The sequence below is a fragment of the Branchiostoma belcheri genome, unplaced genomic scaffold (assembly GCF_001625305.1).
Source record: "Branchiostoma belcheri isolate BF01 breed outbred unplaced genomic scaffold, Haploidv18h27 scaffold20, whole genome shotgun sequence".
Taxonomy (NCBI): Eukaryota; Metazoa; Chordata; class Leptocardii; order Amphioxiformes; family Branchiostomatidae; genus Branchiostoma; species Branchiostoma belcheri.
Window position 1 is genome coordinate 948,236 of NW_017803491.1, and position 26,364 is coordinate 974,599.

Consider the following 26,364-nt stretch of genomic DNA (forward strand, 5'->3'; position numbering starts at 1 on the left):
TGTAAGTTCCATTATACCCTCGCAGAAAATCACTTTAGTAGACACCATGCATTAAATCTGACAGGTGTGTTATTTTTCTGCGATATATTTTCTGCCACTGAGCCAGTCCCATCTGTTTTCAATACCAGTGGAGTTTGAAAAAAGTAAAGAGGAACATCTGCCAAGGTCGTAATTTATATGATAATCCTACAGTCTGTTCGATTTGATTACGCTTTTAATCCATTACAAGGTTAAGAGAACTGTATAAGCCTGCGTGTGTATCATTATCGTTATCGTCCAAGGGGGATGTTCGCTCTGAGGTAAATGATATAAACTTTATTTTTTTTATATACTTTGTCTAACCTCTTCCCTCATGACCTCAATGAAAATGGCCTGCAGGGTGTTTTGAGCTTCTCATGAATAATGGTTCAAGCAAACCCAAACAAATTAGGGCTCTCGGTGGCAAATTTGCAGATTTTGGCACTTTGGCGCACACAAGTGTGGTGTTGGAACACATTTAGAGAGATTAGCCTAAGAAGCACGGTGGGTATCACTCCACCGTACAAGGAGGGAAGTCGCCTAAAGTGTCTTTCCCGAGGGTACAACTTTGGGGCATGGTGAGTATCGAACCCGGGACCTTGGTTCCGAGTCCAACGCTCTAACCGTTCAATAGGGGCTGTACCAGCAACCTCCCTGCAGAGCAACACCCTTTCTGGACTCATTCCAGCACATTCTCTCCCGTGCCAGTCATGAGAAGTCCAGTTTCTTGCCACATCTATATCACTCCAGCATGGCGTTCAGTATGAAGCAAAGATTCTATTTGCTTCCAATGACTGAGTTTTCAGCAATAGTGATTTTTATCAATCAAGTCAATCTTTTATAGTTCAGGCATGAGAAATTTTTGTAGTTTTACGTAGGTATTAATACTTATCAGTGCTTTTACATAATGATGAGTTTCCATTTAACCATTAATGATTTGTTTACTAGTAATCAGTCTCATGATAACATTAATGCCACAGAAATAGGCAAATTCCCATAGTCGTAGGCAATTTATGATTTTTGTCAAAATTGATAGAGATCTATGTTATAATTTTTAGGGTTAGCAAAATGTCATTTTTATGGTATTGATGATAAAATAATTTATCTATTCAATACTACTTAATTTAGATCGCGAACATTAGTTCATACCATGTTATAGAAAAATAATTTGAATTTCAGACGCTCAAAATTTCCAAATAATTGAACAAGAATCAAGGCATCAAATTGGATTGCTCAAAATTCATGAAATGTAAAAAAAAGATAGATTCAAACTAGATCATGCATGGTTTGATAAAAAGGTATGTAAACGTCGGCCAAGAATTTAGAGGCAAGCAAAGAATGACAGATATACTCGCACATCATCAAAAACGCTGGAAACACATTCTTGTGTAAGTACATATAGGTTTTTGGTGAATATTGATTCGAAATGTTCTAAGGGCATGACAGAAGAAGATCAAACATCATTCCAGCGTATCGAAGATCGATAGAAACGCAGAAACATCGTAAAAAAGGACTACTAGACTTAGTATTCTAATTATGTGGTAGGTCAGAAGTCTTATTGGTGTATACGGAGTATCAAATGCATGCATACATGCTTCAAATGGAATCTCAATATGGCAAGTACCTTGCCCATGAAGGGCAATGAGTAGCCCAAACGTCGACCCAGTGGCCTGTTGACCAGGTACATCAAACATTTTACTGTGTATGACTTCGATCTGATTAAATCCAAGAACTTTAACCCCCTTACATCGTCTTCGATCTTCCCTGACCTTAATCAGTTTTACGATAAAAGTCGATACCAACTTCCTGCTGTGTTTATCCAACACCAGATATCGCATCTCGTATGCAGTTGCCTGCGGTTAGTCAGGATTATTAGTTTAACTTCAAACACTCCCTCGAGCAACTCGTTTTAAGGTCAATACCTTTGCGTATGCTTCAGAGAAAAATGTAACTTAAAAGAAATGCCTTTCAAATCAACAGCACTGCAACTTTAGGCAATATTCACCAGTGCATCCAGAAATTTTTGCCGCAGATGTTTCAAGCAGGTTATGTGCATGCGAATGCATGAAGAAAAGGAAGGAGCCTGGGAAGAGCTTATGCGCCAACACAACTATAAGAAATTGGTAGCGATTTGTTACCTAGTGGATAGATTGTAACCCGTCCTTAGACATGATTAAACCATTCTTTAAAAAGGATCGTAATATCTATATTCGGCTAGGAAGGATAGATACATTACTGTAATTCTATATCTGTATTGATTATCGGTAGAAATCTAAATTGAGTTTCTCTGAATTGACGTTTACTTATTAGTTTGTTCTCGAGTCATTCTGCTATCATATGTAACTAATGTCCCTGCTGAGATGTGTTCAACGTAACCTTTTTACAACAGACAACACAAAGGAAGTAATTCAAGAATTTCATACACAATTTCATCATTTAATTCTCACATTGAAAAAAGGCAAAAGCAGTACAAACATGGAATTCCATTCCGTACATTTAGGATTAAGCGCAGTGAATGGATTTCTTTTTTTTTTCATCTGTTATTGCGGTTTTCTAAAGTGAAAATTACAGTTCCATGATTTTGATGTCTTAAGCTAGACCACGCGTACGTGTTTATGTTTTATTACTTTTCAAACTCAAGCGCCATTGCAGTTTGTAGATTACTCACAGGCATACATCTTACACCCACAGGCAAAGGCTGTCTATGACACGACTGTCTATGATCTTGGAAAGTGTTTGTTGTAGGGTCCGTCGTACGCGTAAGCATCATCCTGGCTATCACAGTATTCAGGCAAGTGTCTTTTCTTCGATACAACTCTCCAGGAGTCCCCATTGTGTGGCGATAAGTCGTGGTCCTAAGTACACAAAGACAGTACGAGTACTTATTAGCTTTTAGATACACATTTTATAAACAGTATCATCAACAATCTTGTTTAATAATTTCGCAAGGGATGTTAAAGCATTTAACAACTGTGAATAAAATTTTACACCACGATGAGTAAAAAGGTTATGAAGACGCAAAAGTGCAAGCTGAGTACATGTGAGACCACTTAAAAGACATGCATTATACCTTTGCTGTAAAGATTCATGTGAACTTACAGGTTTTGTAATTGGACGTTTCATTTTATGTCTTCTGTGAGTCTCTATGTGGATATGCTTGCGATGTGCCTCCTCGTCTTTGCAATGGCACTTCCTTCTGTCCATCACAGCATATGTTGGGGTCTGCATAACCGGGTCTAGATGGCGGAATGTTTTAATATGTAAGAAATTCTGCATTCTGCATAATACACACAGACAGAAACCCTCAGAGAGACAAATCAAATTGGAGAAGCATGTTGGGAATAGAAAGGCTATGAGCTATTTCTAAGAAAAGCTTTTAAAATAATAAGAATTACTCACTAGGATAATTCACGCCGATGGCATAAAGATCTTTTTCCCCTTTAGGAGGTGGGCGGGGCTTCATCGTGCCTCCAAAATCCTCCAACTCCATCATTGATGTCTCATGGACATGAGGATGCGCTGGAGGAAGAGGTTTTGTTCCGTTCGATATCGGCATTTCTTCTGCATTAAAGAAAGAAAATACATGATGAAGGTTTTAAAACTGTAGCCAAAAAGCTGCTGTCTGATACACGTTGGTATTTTGTATAGGAAATATGAACAAAAGCATGATACACCCAGACAGAAACGATGCAGATGAAAGAAAGCCAATACCAGCAATGTTTTTTGTTTGGCAAATAGGATGCGAACATTTCCGGACCGATTACATTCTTTTAGTTACAATTACAGTGGTTAATCCATGCTGTTACTACATTGTAAAGCACAGACAGGAAAGCTAGTCCTTACGTGTGTTTGTCTTGTTGCAGCATCTGCAATTCCTTCTCCTGGCTATGCAAATCCCAGCGACAACAGTGAGAATTATGGAGACCGCTAGCACACCTGTAACCATGGCTATGATGAATACTGGAGGTCCTGCATCATAAATATAAATAAAAAAATAAGTAGTTTCATTTCTTTCAAAAAGTGCAAAAATTGCAAACAAGATAAAGCCGGGCGAGTTTTGTAATTCGGTATGAAGGATACAGTATTACGAGTTTGAGGATATTTATGTACTTAAATATACGGCTAGTATCACTATAAATTCCACTGCCTCAGGATGTCACCTAATGTAGTACAATTCGTGGTTACAAGCCACGTAGCTAGAATACGATTTTATCTCTAGTCATCAAAAGAAAGTGCATATTTAGAAGACAAATGACGAAAACGTATACCTTCAACTACGATCGTGAAGTCCCTACTATCTTCCCCGAACATATTCGTGGCCTTGCAGCTGTACTCCCCGGCATTGCCGGTACTGACAGAATCGATGACCAGTATACTGTCGGTCCCCATGGTAGTTGTACGTTGTCTAATGCTCACACCACTGATGCGGTTTTTACGGAGTGCAATCTGCCGACCACGGTCGTTTCTCCAGAGCCAGGAAATACTGCTGAGTTGTGGGTCGGCATTCACCTCGCACAGCAGAGTTACCGAGCTGCCCTGCGATGTGCGTATCGTCTCCGGGTCACCACGAACATCTGGTCTGCCTTTGGTGAACAATATACACAAAAAGGGAATAAAAACACACATTTCAGTATCTTTACATCAGGCACTGTTTGTGTGAATATAGAATAGACTTTAGTCAAGAGGTGTATCGAGCAATACATTTTTATGGCCACGCAGTGACAGATGCTGGGGAAAATGCACATTTCAGTATCATTACAATAATGGCAATTATATTAGGAACTTTTTTGTGTGAATATAGAATATACTTTAGTCAAGAGGTGTATCGAGCAATGCATTTTATGACCACGCAGTGACTGATGCTGGAAAAAAACACATTTCAGTATCACTGCAATAATGGCAATTATATTAGGAACTTTTTGTGTGAATGTAGAATATACTTTAGTTAAGAGGTGTATCGAGCAATACATTTTATGACCACGCAGTGATTGATGATGGAAAAAAATACACATTTCAGTATCACTTCAATAATGGCAATTATATTAGGCACTTTTTGTATGAATATAGAATAGACTTTAGTCAAGAAGTGTATCGAGCAATGCATTTTATGACCACGCAGCGACAGATGCTGTGGTTATACATACGCTTTACTATAACTATAAAGGATGCTTTGTATTAATGAATGGCGATTTGTACTTACCAATTACATTGATAACAGCCTGTCTGACAGCGGCACGGAAGCCTGCGCTCTCCGCCACGCATTCATAATCCCCTTCTGTCTGGTAATCCGACTTGGAAAATCTTTCAGGACAAATGGAGCGAAATAACTAATTAGCTGGAAGCTTTGACATGCTAGGAATCCAAGCAGCAGGCATTGGCAAGACTAACATGACTATCCTATCCTATACTGTACTGATTTTGGACGATATTGACGAATACAATGTCTTGTTTATCATTAAGAGCACTTCTTGAAAACGTCTCTTCATTCCTCTAGTAGTCATAATAGGTTATAATATAAGACCAAAGTAATAATACTAATATTGTTGTTAGAGCTTCTAAGTTCGAAGACGTTCAAATTGAATTTTACCGACAAAAATGTACCCTTCCACAGCATTAAACTGTAGTAAACATGAGTTCCTTCAAAGTGTATCAGGTTACAATATGAATCAAGTATAAGCCAATATAGAAGTGTACAAGTTTGTGAATACCTCAAAGGGTTGTTGAAGTACAGGTTGGTGTTTGTTCTTCGCCATCTTATCTTGGGCTTGGGATTTCCATCTGCCTTACATTCCAGTGAGTAGTCCGTGTTGCCAAACAAGACATCCACCTTGTCAAACTTTGTTTGTATAGTCGGGGGATCTGAAACAGGGCGACACACACAGATATCACAGTGAAAAACTATATTGCTATATTGATATATGTGTAGAAATGAATTACAGAAATATTAAACTACAAGTAAACAACAGAAGCAATGAACCATCTATCATGTAAGAAAGAAAAACGCTTTCATAGGATTAGTTATGTTTTGCTATAAGGTGTTTTCTTTACTTCACAACTGCTTTTGATATTGATCTAATTCAAAATATTCCTACACAAAACATCCAATAATATTGTAGCGAAGGCATCTGGTTGGATCCCGTTGTCAGCCCGGCACTGGTACCGTCCAGCATGTTTTCTGGACACGGCAGGTAGGATGAACGACCGGTGTCTGGAAAAAGATGGGATTCATGTCATCAAATATACATGCGTTCCATAAAGACCACATGGTGCTTTCTGGATTGATACTGATTTCATAGCTCTACTAAAAAGATGAACTCTAAAATTTCAAATTGTGTTCTTTCTTGAGGCTATCTTTATAGCTTTCTTTATTGTTTTAGGCCTGCAATTTATGGTTGGAGTGACAAATGATAAAAAAAAGGTAAAGCATAGGTAGGTTACCTACATAATGACCCAATAATGATTTCTAGGTCTGTTCTATTGGACACAGTTGTGGCCTTGATGTCTCCACCGAGCTTTAGCCAATTAATCATAACAGACCACTTGTCTCCAATAGCGATTGCCCATTACCGTACGTAGGTCTCCACAGCATTCCAAATCAACGTGTCACGGTTCATATAGACTACTGCTATGAATCTTTATTGCATATTCCTGTCCAGATGGACTAAATGCACATGTGACCATTTGCTGTCTAGAGCATGTAAGACACGAGAACAGAACAGTTCAACATTAACAATACTAAATTATAATGATGAATATTAAAATTCTATCTATTAAGAGAACACTGTTGCTAGATAGATAAACAAGTGAAACGCATCAGTGGTTAACAATAATACGTAGGGTCTTTGATTGATTTAATTACCTTTCTTCGCCATCTGCAGGTAGATGTCCGTCTAGTTTCCTCCACATCACCGTTGCCAGCGGGTTGCTGTCTACATAGCAGCTAAGATTGGTGAATGTCCCCTCCTTCACTCTGACTGTGCTCTTAACGGCAGAAACTACGGGGGGATCTGCAGAATTGGCAAGAAGAAGGATTTTGGTTAGGCATGTTGCGGCAATGACGAATCAATAGACCTCGTTGTTTCAATTACGTTACAAAATGCCATAGTGCGTTGACCAAAACAATGAGAGTTCCAGAACTCAACTCATGATCATATCTCTGTGAAATATTAGAATTTTACGAATGTCAAGTTTAATTGCTGCTAATTTATGATGCAAATGATGTTCAAGAGGGAAGTAATGCAAAGCTGAGTAATGGTAACAATTGCATTATTAAAACAGCTTACATTGTATGTTTAGGACAGTGGATGTGACAGCAGGTTCAACTAGGTCCGGGAAACCTTGGTCGGCCCTGCACGTCAAGTTCATCCCGTTGTCCCATTTGGTCAGAACCGGGATCATCAACGCGCTCTGCCCGTCTGCTGCCTGTCTTCCCCTGTTCCAGCCGTGTACCGGCTGCCGGATAGGATGAGTTCCGTTGTACCAGGTCAGTTTAGGAAGAGGTCGCCCGCCACTGGGGCGGCAGACCACCCGTAATGCTTGACCTACTGTTGGTGGATCACTTTTGATAATGATGTCTGGTCGCCTGGTTGGAGGCACTAAAGATAATGCATACAAATGAAAAAGGAATCCAAGTAAGGTTATTGTTTCCGCGATCCGCCTGCTTGCATCTTTGTGTTATGAAGAATTTCGTATGACAAAAATCAATACTTTTTGTTGTAAATTAGTTAAAGATGAATGAGCACTAATGCCGAGCAGATATCATGAAATCCAAAGAAAGTAGCAGATCATAGAAAGCAATTGCTTTTAATTAAACATAATGTTAACATAATGAATTCCTGTAAACAAATTACTATTTTGCGCGTTGAATTATAACAACATGCGATCTGGTTCTTGAGTGGTCTTGTGCAAGAAAATACAATATTTATTTGACATTAATAAAATATAACAATGTTTATATACCTACGACCGTTAGCCTAGCATCTGCAGCATTCTCGGCATAAAACGTACTACATCGATAAATCCCGTCATCCTCTAGCTTCACCTTCCGAATTTCCAGGTTGAATTCTCCAGCGTCAGCGTTAGAGTCCACAACAGAATATCTGTGTGCAGTCGTGAGGTATTTAGGAATAAGTATTATTGATTATTTATTTATTTATTTATTAGTACATACATAATAAAAATTTACAAAATATAATACAAAGGAGGGAGGTAAACGTGCAGGGGGTGAAAGAAAAGCCATAAAGGCTTGTTTGATCTCCTCACCTTCATAATTTTTCAATTTTTACAGTTTTATCAAATGAAATATAAATAACAATCAAGAATAATGGTAAGGTAATAAATGAATCAATTAAACAATTTAGTCAAGTTTAGCATAAGTAATGAAACAATACGTTGCTTTGGAAATCCACGACCTAGCAATCAATAGGTTTGGATTTGGATCATTTGCATTTGATTGCTAGGTCGTGGATTTCCAAAGCAATGTGTATTTATAGTATAATGGAAAATGCATCTCTCCTATATCTTATCACAAACTAATACCCGAATCTAATTACCCTTAGTACGTCCATAATTGAAATGTATTGAAATGAATATATACAAAATTGATGTATTATTCAGTGATAATCCAATTATTACTGAAGTAATTTGATTTCGTATTAATAATGATCAATTGACATCCCCCTATAAATGCAATACTACATGATGATTTGGAACTGTTTGACATTCCACCATTTACCAAGCCCCTTCCTTCCCTCACCTTGTGTACCGCGAATGGACGTTTCTGGCTGCAGATATATGCTGGAACTCTGGAGGTCCAAACCAGTTGACCACATCGTCCGATCTCAGGTTTTTAAATGAACATCTCAGTGTGATAGTCTGTCCTAGTAGAGCTGCTATGGGTTGAGGTCTTGTCCTGTAGATTGCTGCATGGACTGTAGAAATTACAAACAATTTGCAGAGTTTAGAGTGAAGATAAGCTTTTATGTTATAGTTATAGCCTGCACCGCCTTTTCACTAGCGGATGCGACAGACCAGCAATCGCTGGGCGATCAGATATTTGGCAGAACGGTAGAAAAAAGAGTGATACACACAAAACCAATTTTGGTCTCTGTTGTTATTAGAGGGAATCTAAAGGTTCTGGGTTCAAGTATCTAGTAGGGCCCAATTATCGTTTTGACCTTGAGAAAGCAATTTAACATGACCCTGGTGGAGGCTAAAGCTGAAGGTCCAATGTTTAAGGAAATGATCCACACCTTGAGCACGTTAAAGATCTCACCGAAAATACGATACCAGATTCTTTCCATCTCTAAGCCCCACTTTCAGTCAATAAAAACTGTTCGATGCTACCAACCAAATTGATATTCCCTTCTACGTCAAAGTTGATAACCCCATACCAGTAAGTCACCATGTCTACAACAACTTATCGCCTACCATTGGTAGTGTCTGCCATTGATTTTCCTACTGTCAGGAATATCATAAAATCACGTTAGCATCCTTTTCAACCGCACAATGGTGTATCTAGGGACAAAGCCCTATATTGGAGTCAATAACAGCAGGGTTTATCGGGGTTTGCCATCCTACCCCGGGGGTAAGACTAAATTGGTCGATTTCATCTCTGGTTAGGATCTGCCAATCTCAATTACTTGTTTACATCTCCGCAAAGCAAAGTGATGCTTTAAGATTACGCAGATTATTTAGCCCATACTTATTTAGCGTGATTAAATCTGACGAACAAGATCAGCTGTATGAGACCAGCCAAATGCAATTAGGTAGTCCAGATGCCATAAAACGACTTGGTTTAATTTACTACCTGAAACTATAATTTTGCCATGAGCAAGGATGTTTACAGGCTGTTTGGTCGGAGATCTATTGGAAAAATCTATAGCCCCGTGCTATATGGGCAGAGATTTACAGAATACCGACTGTCGTAGATTGGTGATTTTTCATGTCAAAAATGCTGCATATTTTAAAGGTCGATCGTTAAGAGCGTTAAGCGGGTAAGAATAGACTATTGTGTGGTAGGCGGTATGCCCACAGTGCCCATGTACAATCTCATTAAGGAGTCAGATTCAGTAGATACGAATGTCACCGCTCGTTTGTCACCAAAGGCCAACGCTATCGTTCGCAATCTGTGTCTTAAGTGTAGTGCTAGAGGAAATGAACTCTTAATAACGTGCTACCGCGTTTGCCTCTAGTCTTGTATAACAAATACAGAATTTTGAAGAACCTACAGAAACATATCACGAAGTGATGCTTAGACTATCATAGAGATGCTCGTCGTCAAATTCAATGAGAGAACCAAGACAATCGTTCTTCACATCGGTTAGAAGCAGAATAATATGCCAACTTCAATTTAAACAAGGTAATTTGGACTCAATCAGCATAGTTTTATGAATTTTTTAAGTCAAGCTATTTAATGCTTCCTGATTCATCCAATTAAATTAAAGCATGTTACATTGTGCAAAATTAGGTTAATATCTATTAATAGTTGATTAAACTTACCTTTCATATAATAATCCTTATACATTTACTCTACGCACTCCGTTTCAAATATATTTCCTGTTTTTTTTAGTTTCATTCTTTATGTGTACGGACTAGAATTGCACCCCGCTGGCGCCAAACCCCCAACTGTGACATTGTGCATAGTCCCTGAAGGCCTTCGTGGTCAATATTCCACACTGCGTTATAATTCTATGACCTGGAGGTCCATGTGATAAATTGATAGCTCCCACAATCAAGGTCACCCACATTAATCGTTAGTATTCCTACCTGCATTATTATTATTGACTAGTTGAATGAGTTCAGTGATTTGAAAAAAAATGGTATTAATGATCACGTGAATTTATGCGGAAGTTGCGAACGATTCTGCAGTCTTTCTTGGCCTCACCCTGTTGATGTAGTTGTGCAAAGACCACGACCTGACTACATTAACTGTAATAATCGTACCATAAACTAGAAAGGCCAATATTTGCTTTGGAGCAAATATAGCGATGGGTTCACCACATTTTACCACATGGCAGGGAAAGAATGAGAAACACAAGGGAAAACAATGCTTTACATTGATATAACTATAGTATGAAGTAACATACAACTAAGACTACAACAGTTGGATAGCTATTCCCTACATTATTGGTTAGGATTGCATAATGCAAACTGTTGATTTTCAAGATAAAAAGAAGCGTTCATAGCCCGCATTCCAATGCTGGAGCAGGAAAGCTTAAAATACCTACCAAAACACTTGAATACAGACATACTGTCAGTATGGCATGGCTCTGTGCAGGTGTAAATGAAGTTAAGCCAGTTAAATCCCAACAGCCAATCAGCAAGGAGAATAGAGGAAAGCTGCATGCCTATTGGTTGATGCCTTGCATGCCATTGTGATGACTCATGTCCAAATGTGGTAAACACTGCACACTTACACAGTAATACATTAGCTATTACACAGCCAAAAAACTCAAATAAAACCATTCTAAAAGCCTGTATCACAATAATTTAAAAAACGCCTAGGGGTATTTGCCCACTGTACCTCCATACCAAATTTCAGGACCTTAGGCCCTAAAATGAAGAAGCTGAATCCATTTAAAGATATGGCAGGAGGAGGAGAAGGAGGAGGAGAAGGAGAAGAAACATCAGAAAAAGCAATATGGTTTCACCACACCACTTCGTGGTGTGGTGAACCCATAATTACGATAATGCATGGAGATATATGAGCATATTGGCTGGAAAACAGAGATAAAAAACATAACAGAGATATAACACTCCAAAAACCAATTCATTTCACGAAAAAAAATGGATGGGTATGTTGTCAACGATTTGTAGAAACATGATGAAAAACACAAGGAAATTTATGATCAATACGCTACAGAGCCTGAGAGCGTTTTGCTAAAGTGTTCTGGGCATATTTGTGTAGGAAATATAAAGATCGATATCTTACTTTGATAAATCTTATATAAGTCTTATTTGAAACCAATTGGATGTAGCTGGCAACGCAATTACATTATTACAATCGAATCTTGATAATTATAATTTGTTTTTCATTTTCAAATTTCTATTGCCAAACTTATAACATTACGCATATTTACAGTGCTATATCACCAAGGTCAAAAGCAACTGCCACTAATTTTCACGAGGCAAATGAGATTTTGGAGCGTTAAAGTCATAGACGAATGTAAATGTACGCTAATGGTCTACGTGCAATTCCAACTGGCCTTGCTTGTAAATTGAGGCCCATGCAAGGGCCAGTAGCAATCATCTAACTGACACAAGAACTAACTAAAAAGCCAAATGTTAATTTTTTTAGTCATTGGTCAATAAATTCTTCTTTGTGACGTTGCATACTTTTCTCTTGCTTTCCATGAACATTGTATATAAAAATATCTCGAAAAAGCCTACAATAGTATTTGTTTAAATGGCACCTTTGTCCATAGTTCTAATGCGTTGCAATCTGTTGCACGTGGCCTCTTTGTAAGTCGTAAATCAGTGACATTTCGTGCTGAGGCCTTGCCCCTGAAGGGTCTGCTGCTAACAAGATTCGAATTTAGCTATCTCTCTGCTCTATCATTCTTCAAATGGACGGCGATCTCTTTGCAGTACTGCACTACGTGACTTGTGAGCGAAATTTGAGAACAGTAAATGTCTTGGCATCTGGACGATGATTTCAACCTCAATCGTACTGAGCACTCTCATGAACATTGATCTGGCTATTGCAAGGTCAACTACTAATTTTACACTTACTCTACTACTGCATTGATGTACAAATGTTGTCGATTAAGTAGAAGATCGATAAATAATTGATGTAGATCTACATGTGTCGTGTTTGGGGAAAATGGCTGCAGTCTGGCCTGAACAACGATTGCCATAACCGACTGCAGTTGCTTTAATGACGTTAAAATATGTGCGTGCCTTTAAACGAACAGATTTTACCTGCTGCTGAAATACTTTCAACTTGTTAAAAGTAGATTGCCTGGTTCAGGATTCCCTATTGAAAAAGCAGTAACAAATTACTAGTGTAGTATGTAGTATAGTAGGGATAAATTATTGTTTCACTCTCACTAAGACGGAATTTGTACACACGCAAGCACAATGCAATCACATAATTATGCTAATTCAAACGTTGGCGCATTGTCTGGCATACACCCATATTAAGGTTGGGAGATCATTCCTCAGTATCTGAAAAAAAAGTATTCGAGTGCTTTATTTCACTGCATTGTTCACGAGGACATAATATGTATATCAAGTAAGCATCATGGATTACTGTCGAAACATACCACCAAAATAGACTGATGATATTGCCCATAACCACACTACACTGGTAAGTCCTGGATTCTGGAGGTATGAAGTGCTCTCCAATAACGTCCAATGGATAATGTACGCCTCATTGACGAAGTAAAATATTTGTTGCTGGGATTGTTGAACACGGTAGTACTTTCAGGGAAATTGAAAAGACTATACCATTGATCGTTGCTTGTAGAGATCCTATCGCATAAATTTGATGTCAGTTGACTTCAATATACATGACGAGAAAACATATTGTCAATTCCTTTATACTACCATATCGACACATCTTTATAATCCCCATAAAATCCCATATTGTTCAGTTTCTCGACGGCTCAAGCGCTTACCTCATCCCTCCTTTTAATACACAATGTTAACCCTTGAACACAATGTGTGCAGTTTCATGGAAAGTACATAAAAATGAGGAAATATAGTCTTTTTAAAGTCTTCTTTATTACCATCCATCCATCTTGCAATCTATCAACCTATAGGCATCCTAAGTCTATAGCACGCTTTTCTTAAATTTTGGTTGCTGTAATCGCATTCTCCCGGCATTGGATGTTGTTAATGTCAAAAAGGACTTACATACATATGTGTCATTGTTACTCTCTTAGTTTTCGTAGTATACTCGTACTAACTGAAAATAATGTTATTGTTTTTTTACAGGTAAACCAACCATTAAAAATGAAAAACGGCCTGCAGGCCGATTTGAGCTTCTCATGGATTAAGAATTGTTAAAAAAAATATGAGAAATATTGAGGGTAACTCACATAGCTATTTTCGCTTGCATGCGAGTTAAGGTCCATTTACAGAGGAAGTGGAAAAACGTCATTGTCTCCAAACATTTTTCTCATAACATACTCAAACACAGGGAGAGAATGGGGTGGTTATTATAGGTTCGTGCTAGCAGAGCAGGTACAACTAGCAATTATCAGATTGTCAAATACTGTTGTTAACCGATTGCCAATTTTCATAAATTATACTAAGCTATGATTTAGTGTCTACGCGTGGATGCAAAAGCTATTAACCTAATGGGCATAGATGCACACGAATGCTTATATATAAGCTGCTTTCTTACAATCCATTTTGATTTGAACATGTTGTAATCTTAAATGTAATATTCTTTGAAAATAAAGAAAAATCTGTACAACAAATTATTTGTGCTATCCCTCAAGAAGATTTTTTGAATGCGAATATATAAAGAAATGCTTCGTTGAACAGAAAATGCACTTAGACATTACACAAATATTAGACTGGAAAGTTGCCATTACCCGGAATTCACAAAGAAAATTACACTGTAGAAACCTATAATCTTGTATCTTTTCGTGCGAACATCAGAGGTGGAGGGGTAAATGCATGTCGACTTCCCATGCCCACGCACCGGCTGCAATTACCATCAGGGTTAAAAATCAGTGATTCATGCAGATACCCTTTCCTAGCTTTCTGCGAAGAAATTACCAAGGTCACGTCCAACAGAATGCATCGCGCAGGAAGGGATAATGAACACTCCCATTTCCTTGGGAGCCACGCGTCAGGAATATATGAACCTATGCGGTTTTGTTATATAGGAAGAACTGTCATTAATTGATATGGTCTGCAGTCCGACCTTTTAAGGGTCGTAAATACACCGAGATGCTAAAAAACTCGCAATCTACTATGTGCCGGAAAAGTATCCATCAGAAGCACAGTGAGTTACCAAATGGAATCACCTCATCAGACGTCTGCGAGACCGACAAATTGTCCGTAAGGGAAATCAAGCAATAATTTTCCGATCCAAATGGTGATGAAATATCTGAGGTACGTCAGTGCCGATCTGATACATGGTAATGTGGTTTTCAGCGGCAGGCAGGCTGTGTGGAAAAGCCTATAGTACAAACCGGAATCTCTATGAGATATCTGAGTGTATAAAGGGCGGAAGTAATAAGAGAAGGGAAGTCTCGGAGTAAGGTTTTGTTGTAATATCCGAGAATACAACTACAGCTAGTGTGTAATTCATCAAGAGCATCCAACTGTTACAGGAGAAAAGATGCATACTAGATACAATGGTTGCCAATGTTAAGTCAACCTCTGTTAGAATTCTAGTTGTTGCTACCAGAGCTCCAAAGGAAGCATTTGCATAAAAGGCGTAAGCTAAGATAAAGACCAAACTAATTCGGGAAGCAGCCATATGCATAACTTGAAGATTGCTGCATTACGTGTTATTAAGGTGGTATTTACCAAGGGAGAAAATGGTATGATTCATCTCTCTGGTTTTTAGATTCATATAAGATATTTAGCGTCGGAATACACTGGAATAACTGTTCTGAAATCATTAAACGTTTTGATATCAGAAACCTAGCTTGAGCATTGAATACCTAGCTACTCACCGTAACAGGCTGACAGGAATACAAGTGCAGATTGCAACAGCAAGAGCCCAGCCATTTCTAAAGTCCTCGCTCTAATGATGTCTCTTCCAGGCACCAACTACAAGAAGCACCTCTGCAACTACCAGCACTGCGACACCGCCGCGCATTTAAACACCAACGGTTCGCATTCCGTGCACTTGCGCACCTTACTGCGCAGCTGAGTCGATTCCCACGCCTCTAACACGCATGAAGTCGGACAGATTGTAGCGGAGGTGACAGGCCTCGATTGCTGAAGTCAGGAAAGATCACTGCATGACTTCCGGTAGTCCACTAGTGGCAAACTTAACCAGGGTGACTGTTACACAAGTATGGTAATAAGTTTCACAGAGTTCGCAATGTCCTACTCGTCCTTAAACAAGGCACGAGGGAAGACATGGTGGCAGATATGTATGAGACAGCCGTGGCCTCTCTAGCTCTCATCTCACGAAAAGCCACACTGGGACATGCGGCTGTGAGCATGTTTAAAGATGTTTCAGTCTCTACCAAACCTTATGTGGGAGGAAGGTGAAAATCAATATATGTATATTACATTAAAAACGGCTAAAACCTTTTTAATGAAAGGTGAATATTTTGCATGTTTTAAAAAGGCTTAACGACCAAACGTTACACCTTAAGAAGTGATTGTCATTCTGATGAATTATTCGGAGCTGCTCCTAATCTCATAGAACGTAACCTTACTACTGCCGGCAGGGTTATTACAGGGTATCATGATTATCGGAAAGCCATTAATCAGTCAAATTGGAAATAAAACAGTACAACGTTAAATCATGGGCAACGTTCTGCATTTGTAGTGCTCTGCATGCATGCACAGCGTTCTGCATTTAATTAACAAATGCTGTATCCAGCTTTGGCTGCCATTATATATGATTACCGACGAAGTGACACAGAAAATGCCATGTATATTGCGCCTGGCTTAGTTCTGCCCAATGGAAAGACATGGATAGGGTTGACGTTGAAAATGGATTAAAGATAATACCAGGATTACTGACGCTGGCAGGCCATGAGTGAATAGGAGTGACGAGGAACACGGATTAGATACATAACCTGGCTTAGTGATGCTGCCAAGGTGACCCTTTCCACCTCTAAAGCACCTTAAGCTTCTTGATTCATAAATCTTTATAGATCTTGACCTATTCCTGCAATGTTAATGGTGTTCACGCTCGGGAATGTTTCCCATACTTCCTGTACGTGACCTCAAACATGGCAATTACGATTTGTCAAAATCCCATTTTCTTCTCCTCACGGCCATGTAGCTAAGATGGGATAAACGTTACTTACTTTTCACATGACAATGATAGAATGTGAGTGGGCACAAAATATGTTGCAAAATTTTGCATGTTTAACGTTGAGATGACTAAAAAAAGATAATAATTTTTGAATATGTAAAGTCAAAGGCATTCGACTCCAGACAGAAGTTTAACTTCGCGTTTCTTTACGGTACCTAGCACTAATTCAGAGGTCTGATCTATGGATGAATCACATGTGCAGGTCTACATGTTCGCGGATGGTTTGAAAAGAAAGGACGCCCAGTGTAGCCTTGTAAATACATTTTGACCCTTATGTACTAAAACACTGTCTTTTGAATATAATCAACTGATTTAGGATATTAAATTATCGTCATTATTTCATTGCATGTTTTATACTTTTCTTCCGTAACAAGTTTTAACACAGGGATGTTAAGAGATAAAATGGCTGAAAAAATTTCAGCAACACACTTATGGAAATAAGAGTACCAACCCGTGAGAAAGAAAGGAAAATCTCATTCAATTTATTTCTCATGGAATCGGTAAATGCGTTGCCATTAAAGTCGTTGTCCAAAAATACTTAAAAGAGAGGCAATATCTTTAACAATAAAGAGAACACAAGTTCCTCAAAACCCATGTATTGCACTGAGTCATTGAGGGAAGTTTTTAAAATACATGTATCGGACGAAACTTTTGCCTCATAGCCTCGGCATAATTCCACACACGTATTGCAACACCTTTTGAAGTTCAGAGCCGTATAAAGAGGGGGCGTTCAATAGAAAACGTCCTGCTCTTTAAGGTTAATGTCACGATTGACATGAAAAGGATACCGTGTTTGCATAATTCATTGTTTTCACAGATCAAACAGTGTGGTAATTGCACGATCCGACCTTCTTCAAAAGTTAATTGTGGTCACACCATACATTAGGTCGTTACTTCTCTGTCATGACAAAACGTTGCCTTTGAACCATCTCTTGACAATTACTTCCTGACAAAAAAGGCCGATGTTGAACATGGAGGTGCGTTGGTCATGCGTGGGTGAAGTTAGGACGGGTATAGAAAGGCATAGAAGAAACGTGTCAAAAGAGGGCAGTACAGAAAAATTACAACATTCAACGGCCATGCTGGCAAAATATACTTCATGGCATGAAATAGCTTAAAGAATATTCCAGTATTAAGGAAATTGCAAAATTAAACCCCAAATGTATCGTATTTACAGGAAACCATTGTGTTTATAGCATAAGTACCGTACTGTTGGAATCACTTACTGAGACGGTCTAACTGAATATGATAAGGCACAAACTGCCGCTAGGATCACCATTGCTCATGAATGGTAGTAAAAGAAACAGAAAAATGTTTCGAGGAACCTGCTAGTTCTTTGTACGATATTTACTGCCACCCCTTTTACGATGTAATACGGTCTTACATACGCTGTAAGGTACATAAGAGTGTCAGCCGACAGAGTTTATAGTGCGCCTATTATAAGATAGACTATAGATAACGTACTTCCTAGGGGGGTTATGGGTCTTTACTGCTACTATGGACGTCTAGAGCGTCCAAATCCTTCGCGATGTACAGCAATATTTGAGAAACATATTCTATTGAATACTCTATTGCAGCTCTACCGCATTTTTTCTTTGCCTTTGCAAAATTGAACTGTGCATACGAATGGTAGCATTACTACCATATCCCTTCTTGTTCTAGATATCTGTCAAACTTTTTGTTAGTTTCGTATTTCCAATATTTGCGTGAGCACTCCTATGTAACCACGATGTAACGGCTTTGATGGCAAAGCAGCTTAGCAAAAAAATGCCATAGGCAGACAGTTTGCTCATTAATTTGAAAGCTTTTCTAATAACGCGAAGAAAGTTTAAGACTCGGAAAATCCTATCTAATAAAAGCTGTCGTATTTTATATAATCAGGAGATGGTGATGTGCAGAGGCTAGATGAATTAGTTCTTCACTGCATCACTGAAGCTTGATTGTAATATTTGATAAAGGTATGGATTGTCACGAACATACCCATCAGGGATCTCATCTTAATGTTTAGAGTGTGAGTTTGCGTGCAAGAATGCTCAATGTAAGAAAATGACTTTTTTCAACCAATCATTCGTAGGCATCAGAACCTTTTTAGTAAAAGAATTTCTTTTACATAACCACCAGAATATTTCGTGAAATTAAAATGTTTAAGACACTGCTATTCTGGAGGATTCCTTTGACATACCAGCCTTGTGCAAGTTCATAAAGATTCTTCGATAACACGTTTTATAGACATCAAATGGGATATGGGATTAAGAGTAATCTTCATTTTTCACTGTAAGCGTATATTTCCATTTACCAAGAGAATTTTCACATCTCGTATTAGATTAATATCGTTCATTTGTTTGCAACTGTTTGTGAACTGTATATATCTCTCTATCTATATTACTTTATGATAACAAGATACAAAAATTATGCAAACTTCCCCTTGTGTGCAATGTTCTGTGCATTCACTAACAGGCGATAAAAACAAGCTGTTTCTTAAAAGTTGCAATAGATTAAGGAATTCGATAGATTAAGGAATTTATCATAAACATATAAAATATTGCTATTAACCCGAGGTTGAGTAAATAAAATGTACGTCTTATGATTAAAACCGCTATCTGATTAAGACGTTGTGTGTTTGGTATTCATGAGGTGTAACAAAGTATAACAAATGTTCACTGTAATTGCCAGTAGGTTGTTTATCTAAACAATTGACGGCCTGCCCTTTTCGTGTGACGAATTGGATTAATTTCTCAGGAAGAATTCTAAAACGCTGCTGGTAAACAACAAACGAGGAGAAATGAATAGATCAATTACAACAAACAAGTCAGGGGTAACATTAATTGCAAAAGTTACATTTATTCAGTTATTTGTAAACAGCATGGCATTTAGTTGAGGTGCTTAACGACGTTAAGACGTCTAGAGGGGAAAAATAGAATTAAGTTTTATAGGAGTAAATGTCATTTCCAAACAAAATATATTTTCTATTATTAATGAAATTATGTTTATGGACCCTTTTCATTGCAAATATTCATCATTCCATCCATTATTAAAAACTTTCAGTAGGCCAAAACAACGCACCTTCTTATAACGTTCCTCGTTAACATTGAACTTTGCTTATTCAGATAGGATGCAGATTTTGCCTTGAGCATATGAATAAGAAGTCACTGTGTCTATGACTATGTCATATTCACGCCATATGGCAGATACCGATTATCAGTTGATGGCAAGAAAATGAATGGCTCTGCATGACATCAAATTGCGCAAATCTATATAAAATATGTGATTCATTTTAATTGAGCCTGTGCCTTGATGGACAGTGTGGCGATGGAGTGTAAATGGGGATTCAAGCATATGAGATCACGATCTACTTAAGCCTCAATCATAGGATGTTGACTGTGTGATGGATCAGAAAGAAGGTGATGGCCATCTTCACAGGCATCACAAGCTATGCATCAACAGAGGCTGCAGACGAGACAAGCATGAACATACTAAGGGCTTTCATACATTTGTCACACGATCTCCATACAAATTGAAGGCATTTTAGAGTTAGGCGTCCATATGCAGCTGAAAACTCAGCAGTCTTGTTACGGAATAAGCTGTTTTTATGTTTTACTTGTCTGTATATTTTTGCTACAGCCTACTTGAAAATACTACGGCGTTAGAATCTTGCAACGACCGACTACAAATGTTACCGAGCCTTCATTCCTTTAATTCTTTTACATACGTGGCATGCAACACTGTATCACAGAATTATCAAACTCGTGAAAAATGAAATTTCGGCAGTGACACATTCACAAAATGATCTTCCTCATGTAAAATGCAATCTCAACAGAGACACATTCACAAAATGATCTAACTCGTGTAAAACTCATGAAAGAGCCTTTTTTTGTAGAATTGCCGCCGCACATATTGTGGGTCTTTAATCTTTTGTTCTTGTAACTTTTAGCATGTAAAGCAATAACAAGAAAACCATTTGCAGTTTTTTTTTATTTGCTGCCGAGGCAGTCGTCAAAATTGCTTTAACACCAAAGTGCAAAATGACATCAACAATTTCTTCAGGCGAGATTTTTTCAACAAGGCGTAATGAATATACCTAGACAGGTCCCAGCTTTACGAGCTTCAAAGCTTCAGGGGCTGCTGAATGGAAATAGGGTTTCCGTGCATGCCACTTTGGCTGATTACCTGCGCGAAGCCCGTAAAGCAGCATAAAAAGAAAATAGTACGCTTCACGCATTGAAGAACAAGAACAGCTGCATAATTTAGATATGTCACTGATCAATGGTGGTGTAGAACAGATATTATCTTGATTCCTACATATCAACAAAATGTCCTTGAAGAATTAAGATTAGTAGCGTGATTTTCAAAGAAATTACAAAATGTCTCGGATCAAACCCTTATGCCAGTCAAGGGGAATGGCGTTAAGTCGTAAAATCGTTAAATTCCGATTTATTTTCTCAGGTATTGACATGGGTATCCTTACATGTTTATCCCTACAAAGATAATGAACAGCGAGCTTTATTTCTAAAGCTGCACACAGCGCACGTTATCTTCTGTTCCAATTTCAGGTGTAGCATAAAGATATAATCGATCCCAGTGCGATCTAACGTGGCTTTTCCACAGCCCCAGTCTCCCATCCTTCAACACTTCGTTCCTACCGGGTTAAGCTCGGGCAGAATTGGGCAGATGGTGCAGGCGCCAAGTGGAAAATTGGAATGAGCACGCTAGAGAGTAAAGTTGCTGAAACAGCGATGTGTATTAAGACTGAAAACAACCCTCTATGGCATTGTAAATCATATCTGCATTCAGGCAGACGCGACGACAAAATGGATTTCCACATTGCCAAGAGACATCAAAGCGGAGGAGACGTACAATGGTATCAGCTATCAGGCTGCCATGACTCTAAACTAATACGCGTGACTCTTTCTTTGTGCGGGATGTGGAGTTGCTAAAGACTGCCAGAGAAAAATGATTGTACTTTCATGTAATTACTGCCTCATGCCAGATCTAAGTAGTAACATTACCAAACCATGAAGCTCTGCGTGCTCTTGGTGAGATTTTAGCTCATAGTAATTTTGTTCACCAGAGGCAATGCGTGTCTTTTAAAAGCACAGGAGTATTGACTTTATTTTTTGTCAAGTAATTACCACAGTGAATGGGCCGCGATTACAAAGGGAATTGAGGCCAAAGAGGCCCGGCACAGCGCCATATGGGTAGGGTAAATGGGTTTGATTATTACTTGTTGTATCGGACGACCAGACGACAAAGGTTATGAGTTATGGGAGCCTACAAAGGGTCGTGAGCATCGTACCTATATTGGCTCAGGACAAATTGAGTTATTTGTCATGGTGAATTGTAACTTGCTTATACCTGCAAGTAATTTGTCTCCTTTTATGGTTACTCCAGGTAACGCCCGATTCGTAATTACCACAATATCTAGGTTTAGTGATAAAATTCTTTTGAGCCAATTCCATCAGCTCAATGCACCCATATGATACTGTGATAAACTGTAAATGGCATTTGTCAAACAGGTTAGTAATGGCAACCGTGGGTTCTTTTTGGGGCTACTGTATTGAACCGTAGTTTACTCAGTATAATCATATAGCCAGTAGCCGTCGACCAATCAGAAGGCTCCATTTTCCATAAGTTATCAGGCCGTAACCTCAAAAGTGGTCTGTTATTAAAATAACCCACCACGTTTTGGGCCGTACCATTATACAGGGTACACGGCACTAATGTTCTGTTAAGTAAAAACGTATTGTAGTTTATTATGACCAATTTATTTGAAAATAAAACACAGTTAAAAAGACATAAATGAATTATTTTTGAATGACTTCAACGCATTTTAGATAAATATTTGAAAACTGTTGAGAATATTTTTTAATGACATCCCACTGTCATTTATAAACCTAGAACCTTTTTTTTTTTGCAACAGAAATTGGTTTCTATTCAAATTTTAGCTTTGATACTCCATCAATGCAGAGCCGTCGTAACTGCGTGGTCAATATGTGATTGACAAACTGCATTTGCACACCTTATTTCGCAAACATTTTTGATTTATGGTTAGCACTGCTGGTGGTAAGATTTAAAGTATATACCTAATCAAAACATTCATCACATTATCCCTACACTTAAGTTTGCATTGCCACGAAATTCTTTGACTTAGTTGTCCCCGGAGTTTGAAAACACACTGCAGCAACAACATCCAGTACCTTGTGTAATTAGTCAATCAAGGCAATCAACTTGTGCTGATTGGCAAAAAAAACAGCTTTAAATTTATTGACACACCAATATGCGGTTGTAACAAGATAAGACAATGTGTCCTTGCGGACCTGTTCCAACAGCACCTCAGAGACAGTTTGCTGGTCGCAGATTTAAATATATGACGCCTGTATGGCAATTCTTTACTCTGTAACTGCTTTGGATGATGCTTTATGTGCGGTTGATGTGAAGGCATGAAGGGCAGCCCATAGGATGATAATATAACAAAATTTCAGATGGCAACCTTTAGGGTATCTATATAAGGAGAGAGAAAATTCACTGCTCTACTGCTCTATAATTTCAACTCCCTTTATGGTTTTGAGAATGGGCGACGAGGAGTCTGATGTCTCGCTAGCGAAATGTATTCTAGGAATACGCTTCCCGACAAAGATGCAAATTTAATGTGGGAGTCTGGCGTGCGCAGAACTAGTCAGGCAGTTCGTAAATGCTATTCCCTCTGGCTGGTACCAGACTTTAATTGCTATGTAGGATTGGGAATAGTTATTATTTCGTCTCTATCTTTTCCTCTTGGCTACACCCCCATTCCACCTGAATGGGTACATGTTCTCTAACTACTAAAGCATGCATTTAAGCTGTCATGCTGTCTAGCTTGGTTCCAATGGTCTCGTATAGCAAATGGAACACGAAAATGTTTACATTTCACACATTTTGCATATTTGCTAAAGTATTTTCAGTTTGGTTGGCAGTCAAACAAAATTGCTTTTATGTGTACACGATGGTCAAATTTGGGCCCAAATATTCCAACCTTTTCATCGAACAGAATCATGTTCGATATGACGTCATTCGAATCGAATCATGTTCGATATGACGTCAATCGAACCGAACGTTCGTTCGATCCGGGGTTACCCGCGGTCATGTATAGTAAACCCGCGGCTTCAAGCCCGTTTTTACACGGTACCGCCTAACAGTAAAAAAATCACCTTTTCACAAATATAAACCAATTTCGGTACCGTATATCTATGCCCTGTTTTATAGTGGATATGTAACATGTAACGAAGCTACTGCCGTTATCGTGTGTGACCTTGAAGATCGTAATTGTTGTTTACGGGGATATAAGTTACCCCCTGTACTTACTCACACGACCTGACATGCGTGCAAACATGGTATTTAAACCGCAAGAAAAACAAATTCAATTTACCTCAAAAACGTTTTAAATTGTAGGTAAGACAAAAATCTCGATCTGTGTCGGACGGATTTTTTAAAGATGGCGGCGTTCTGGAATTATCCGTCTTGAAAGTTGAAAAAGTGCATTTTTGGGCGAATTTTTCTATCTTACCAACACTTTAACTTTGAAATGAAGAAAACTGTCCGACTCAAATCTTAATTTTGTTATACTGTTCTCTAAAATGCAAAAATATGGAATTTTCGGAGAGATTTGGGGTCGGTTTAAATCAGTTGTTTGGTTATTGACGTCGATTGTTCTAGAATAAGCATTCGACGCGTCGAGAGTGATTTCACGCACATTTAAGCATGGTAATAAAAACACCAACATTTGAGCTATATGCAGTGCGGAATTTATCACATTTGAACAAGAGAGTCCCCGTGAAACTGTTTATAATTGATGAAAATAATGTTTACCGTTGAGACTGGCACCACGGAACCCGCGCGTGGAACCCCGGTAACCTGATGCCCCTCCGTAGAATTGGAAACTTTACCCTAGAAATTGACCGCCGTGGTACGTAAGTCAAATCTATCTAAAAGAAAAAAAATCCAGATGCTTTAAAGTATCCATTGGTCCAATAGTTTCCAATACCAAACAACGCCATCCAGTACATACCAAATGATAGGTTTAAAAGTCATCGTGAAAGTCATATCAGTAAGAAAAGGACAATTGGGTGGCGCATTTCTATGTTCTAAATGACATGCCGTCTTCGTCTTCCCAATTCTTAGACAGAAACCTTAATCTCAGGGTTCATCGTTTCAATGTTTAATTCAAACAGAACAGGTTCAGATTACAAAAGCCTAGACAAGCGTTAAACCAGCATGTGCGAACATGGCACTATTCGTGGACTCGTGATATTCTTTACTTTCTTTGTGAAAGCTTTGGATCGATTTCCCATAATGGTTTGGTAATTTAGAGCCTCAATTAAGCAGTGGTGGCGATACCCTGATTGCACATTACGCGTTCTTACGGTCATTTGGTGTGCAACTCTAGAATATTACACTGACAATATTTCCCTCGGTGCCGCACATGAGAGACAGGCAAGCGGCACTGTTACTGGACAATCAGTGTTATCTTCGCTGGGTGTCCATCTCTTTTGTAGCTGCTAGCTTTCTTCTAGTTAACTGCAGAGATTACTTGCAGAAGCCCGGCAGCCAAGACAGGAATGGGCACAAAACTAACACATCTGACATCTGCAGTGAATGACATATTAGATGGTGGGTGATATATTAGTTGATAGGTAACTTATAGATAACGATACATCAATATGACAGGAGATGGGTATAAAAGTGACACCGCGAAAACAAATTAGTCTTTAGGGAACTAATTCTTTACTGTTTATGGTAAAATATGCGTGGGTATGCTGTATTTCGTCACAACACACCATACGGTATAATGCTATTATCTCCTGTTATCTTTCAAACACATGAAAAGTTATTGTACATTCATTCCCGTTTCGTCGATCTTTTCCAAACAAAGTTATACTTTTTGTCACTCCCGGTCATTTACACGTATACGGTAGTGACACTTTGTCTAAACTACTTTAATATTGTAGGCAACAAACTAATATTTGAAATCCAAAACTGTCTGTGGATCTCTCCATCAAATATTCAATTATATGGCACGCCAAGAGGGACTAGTATCAGTTGGAGGAGTAATGAAAATAAATGTTCCACTTGGAGTTTTGTGATGGAAGCCATGACCCCGAGGTGGGGTTGTCATTACATCTTGATGAGAACTTTAAATGTAACCATTAGGCTTCTTCAGCCTGAATAGAAGACGACGTCTCCTTGTATCCACGGCTTAAGAGATCAAATTGCCTTGCCCGGACTAAGACTAAGGTATTCACGGGATGCATCTATGATGAGAAGGCATGATGGAAGACGCACGTTCCTGCTGATCTTTCAGGTAAGTTCTGCCAGCAGATTGCCCTTCCGTGTACTGCGTTAACATACAT

The 26,364-nt window shown here is 38.6% G+C and overlaps 1 protein-coding gene across 1 annotated transcript in view; it reads right to left on the minus strand.

Annotated features, from left to right (window-relative positions):
• Window positions 1–2,553: 2,553 nt before the first annotated feature.
• The window catches only part of LOC109469064 (kin of IRRE-like protein 2), a 26,624-nt gene continuing 2,813 nt past the window's right edge, over window positions 2,554–26,364 (minus strand). The window contains exons 2-13 of the mRNA XM_019767450.1: window positions 8,774–8,993; window positions 7,978–8,117; window positions 7,302–7,613; window positions 6,878–7,025; window positions 6,111–6,226; window positions 5,727–5,877; window positions 5,219–5,319; window positions 4,287–4,601; window positions 3,862–3,987; window positions 3,418–3,579; window positions 3,118–3,254; window positions 2,554–2,873 (exon numbers count right to left, since the gene is read on the minus strand). Of these exons, the coding sequence (XP_019623009.1) occupies window positions 2,736–2,873; window positions 3,118–3,254; window positions 3,418–3,579; window positions 3,862–3,987; window positions 4,287–4,601; window positions 5,219–5,319; window positions 5,727–5,877; window positions 6,111–6,226; window positions 6,878–7,025; window positions 7,302–7,613; window positions 7,978–8,117; window positions 8,774–8,993 (2,066 nt within the window). The 3' untranslated portion in view covers window positions 2,554–2,735. The remainder of the gene's footprint in view (window positions 2,874–3,117; window positions 3,255–3,417; window positions 3,580–3,861; window positions 3,988–4,286; window positions 4,602–5,218; window positions 5,320–5,726; window positions 5,878–6,110; window positions 6,227–6,877; window positions 7,026–7,301; window positions 7,614–7,977; window positions 8,118–8,773; window positions 8,994–26,364) is intronic.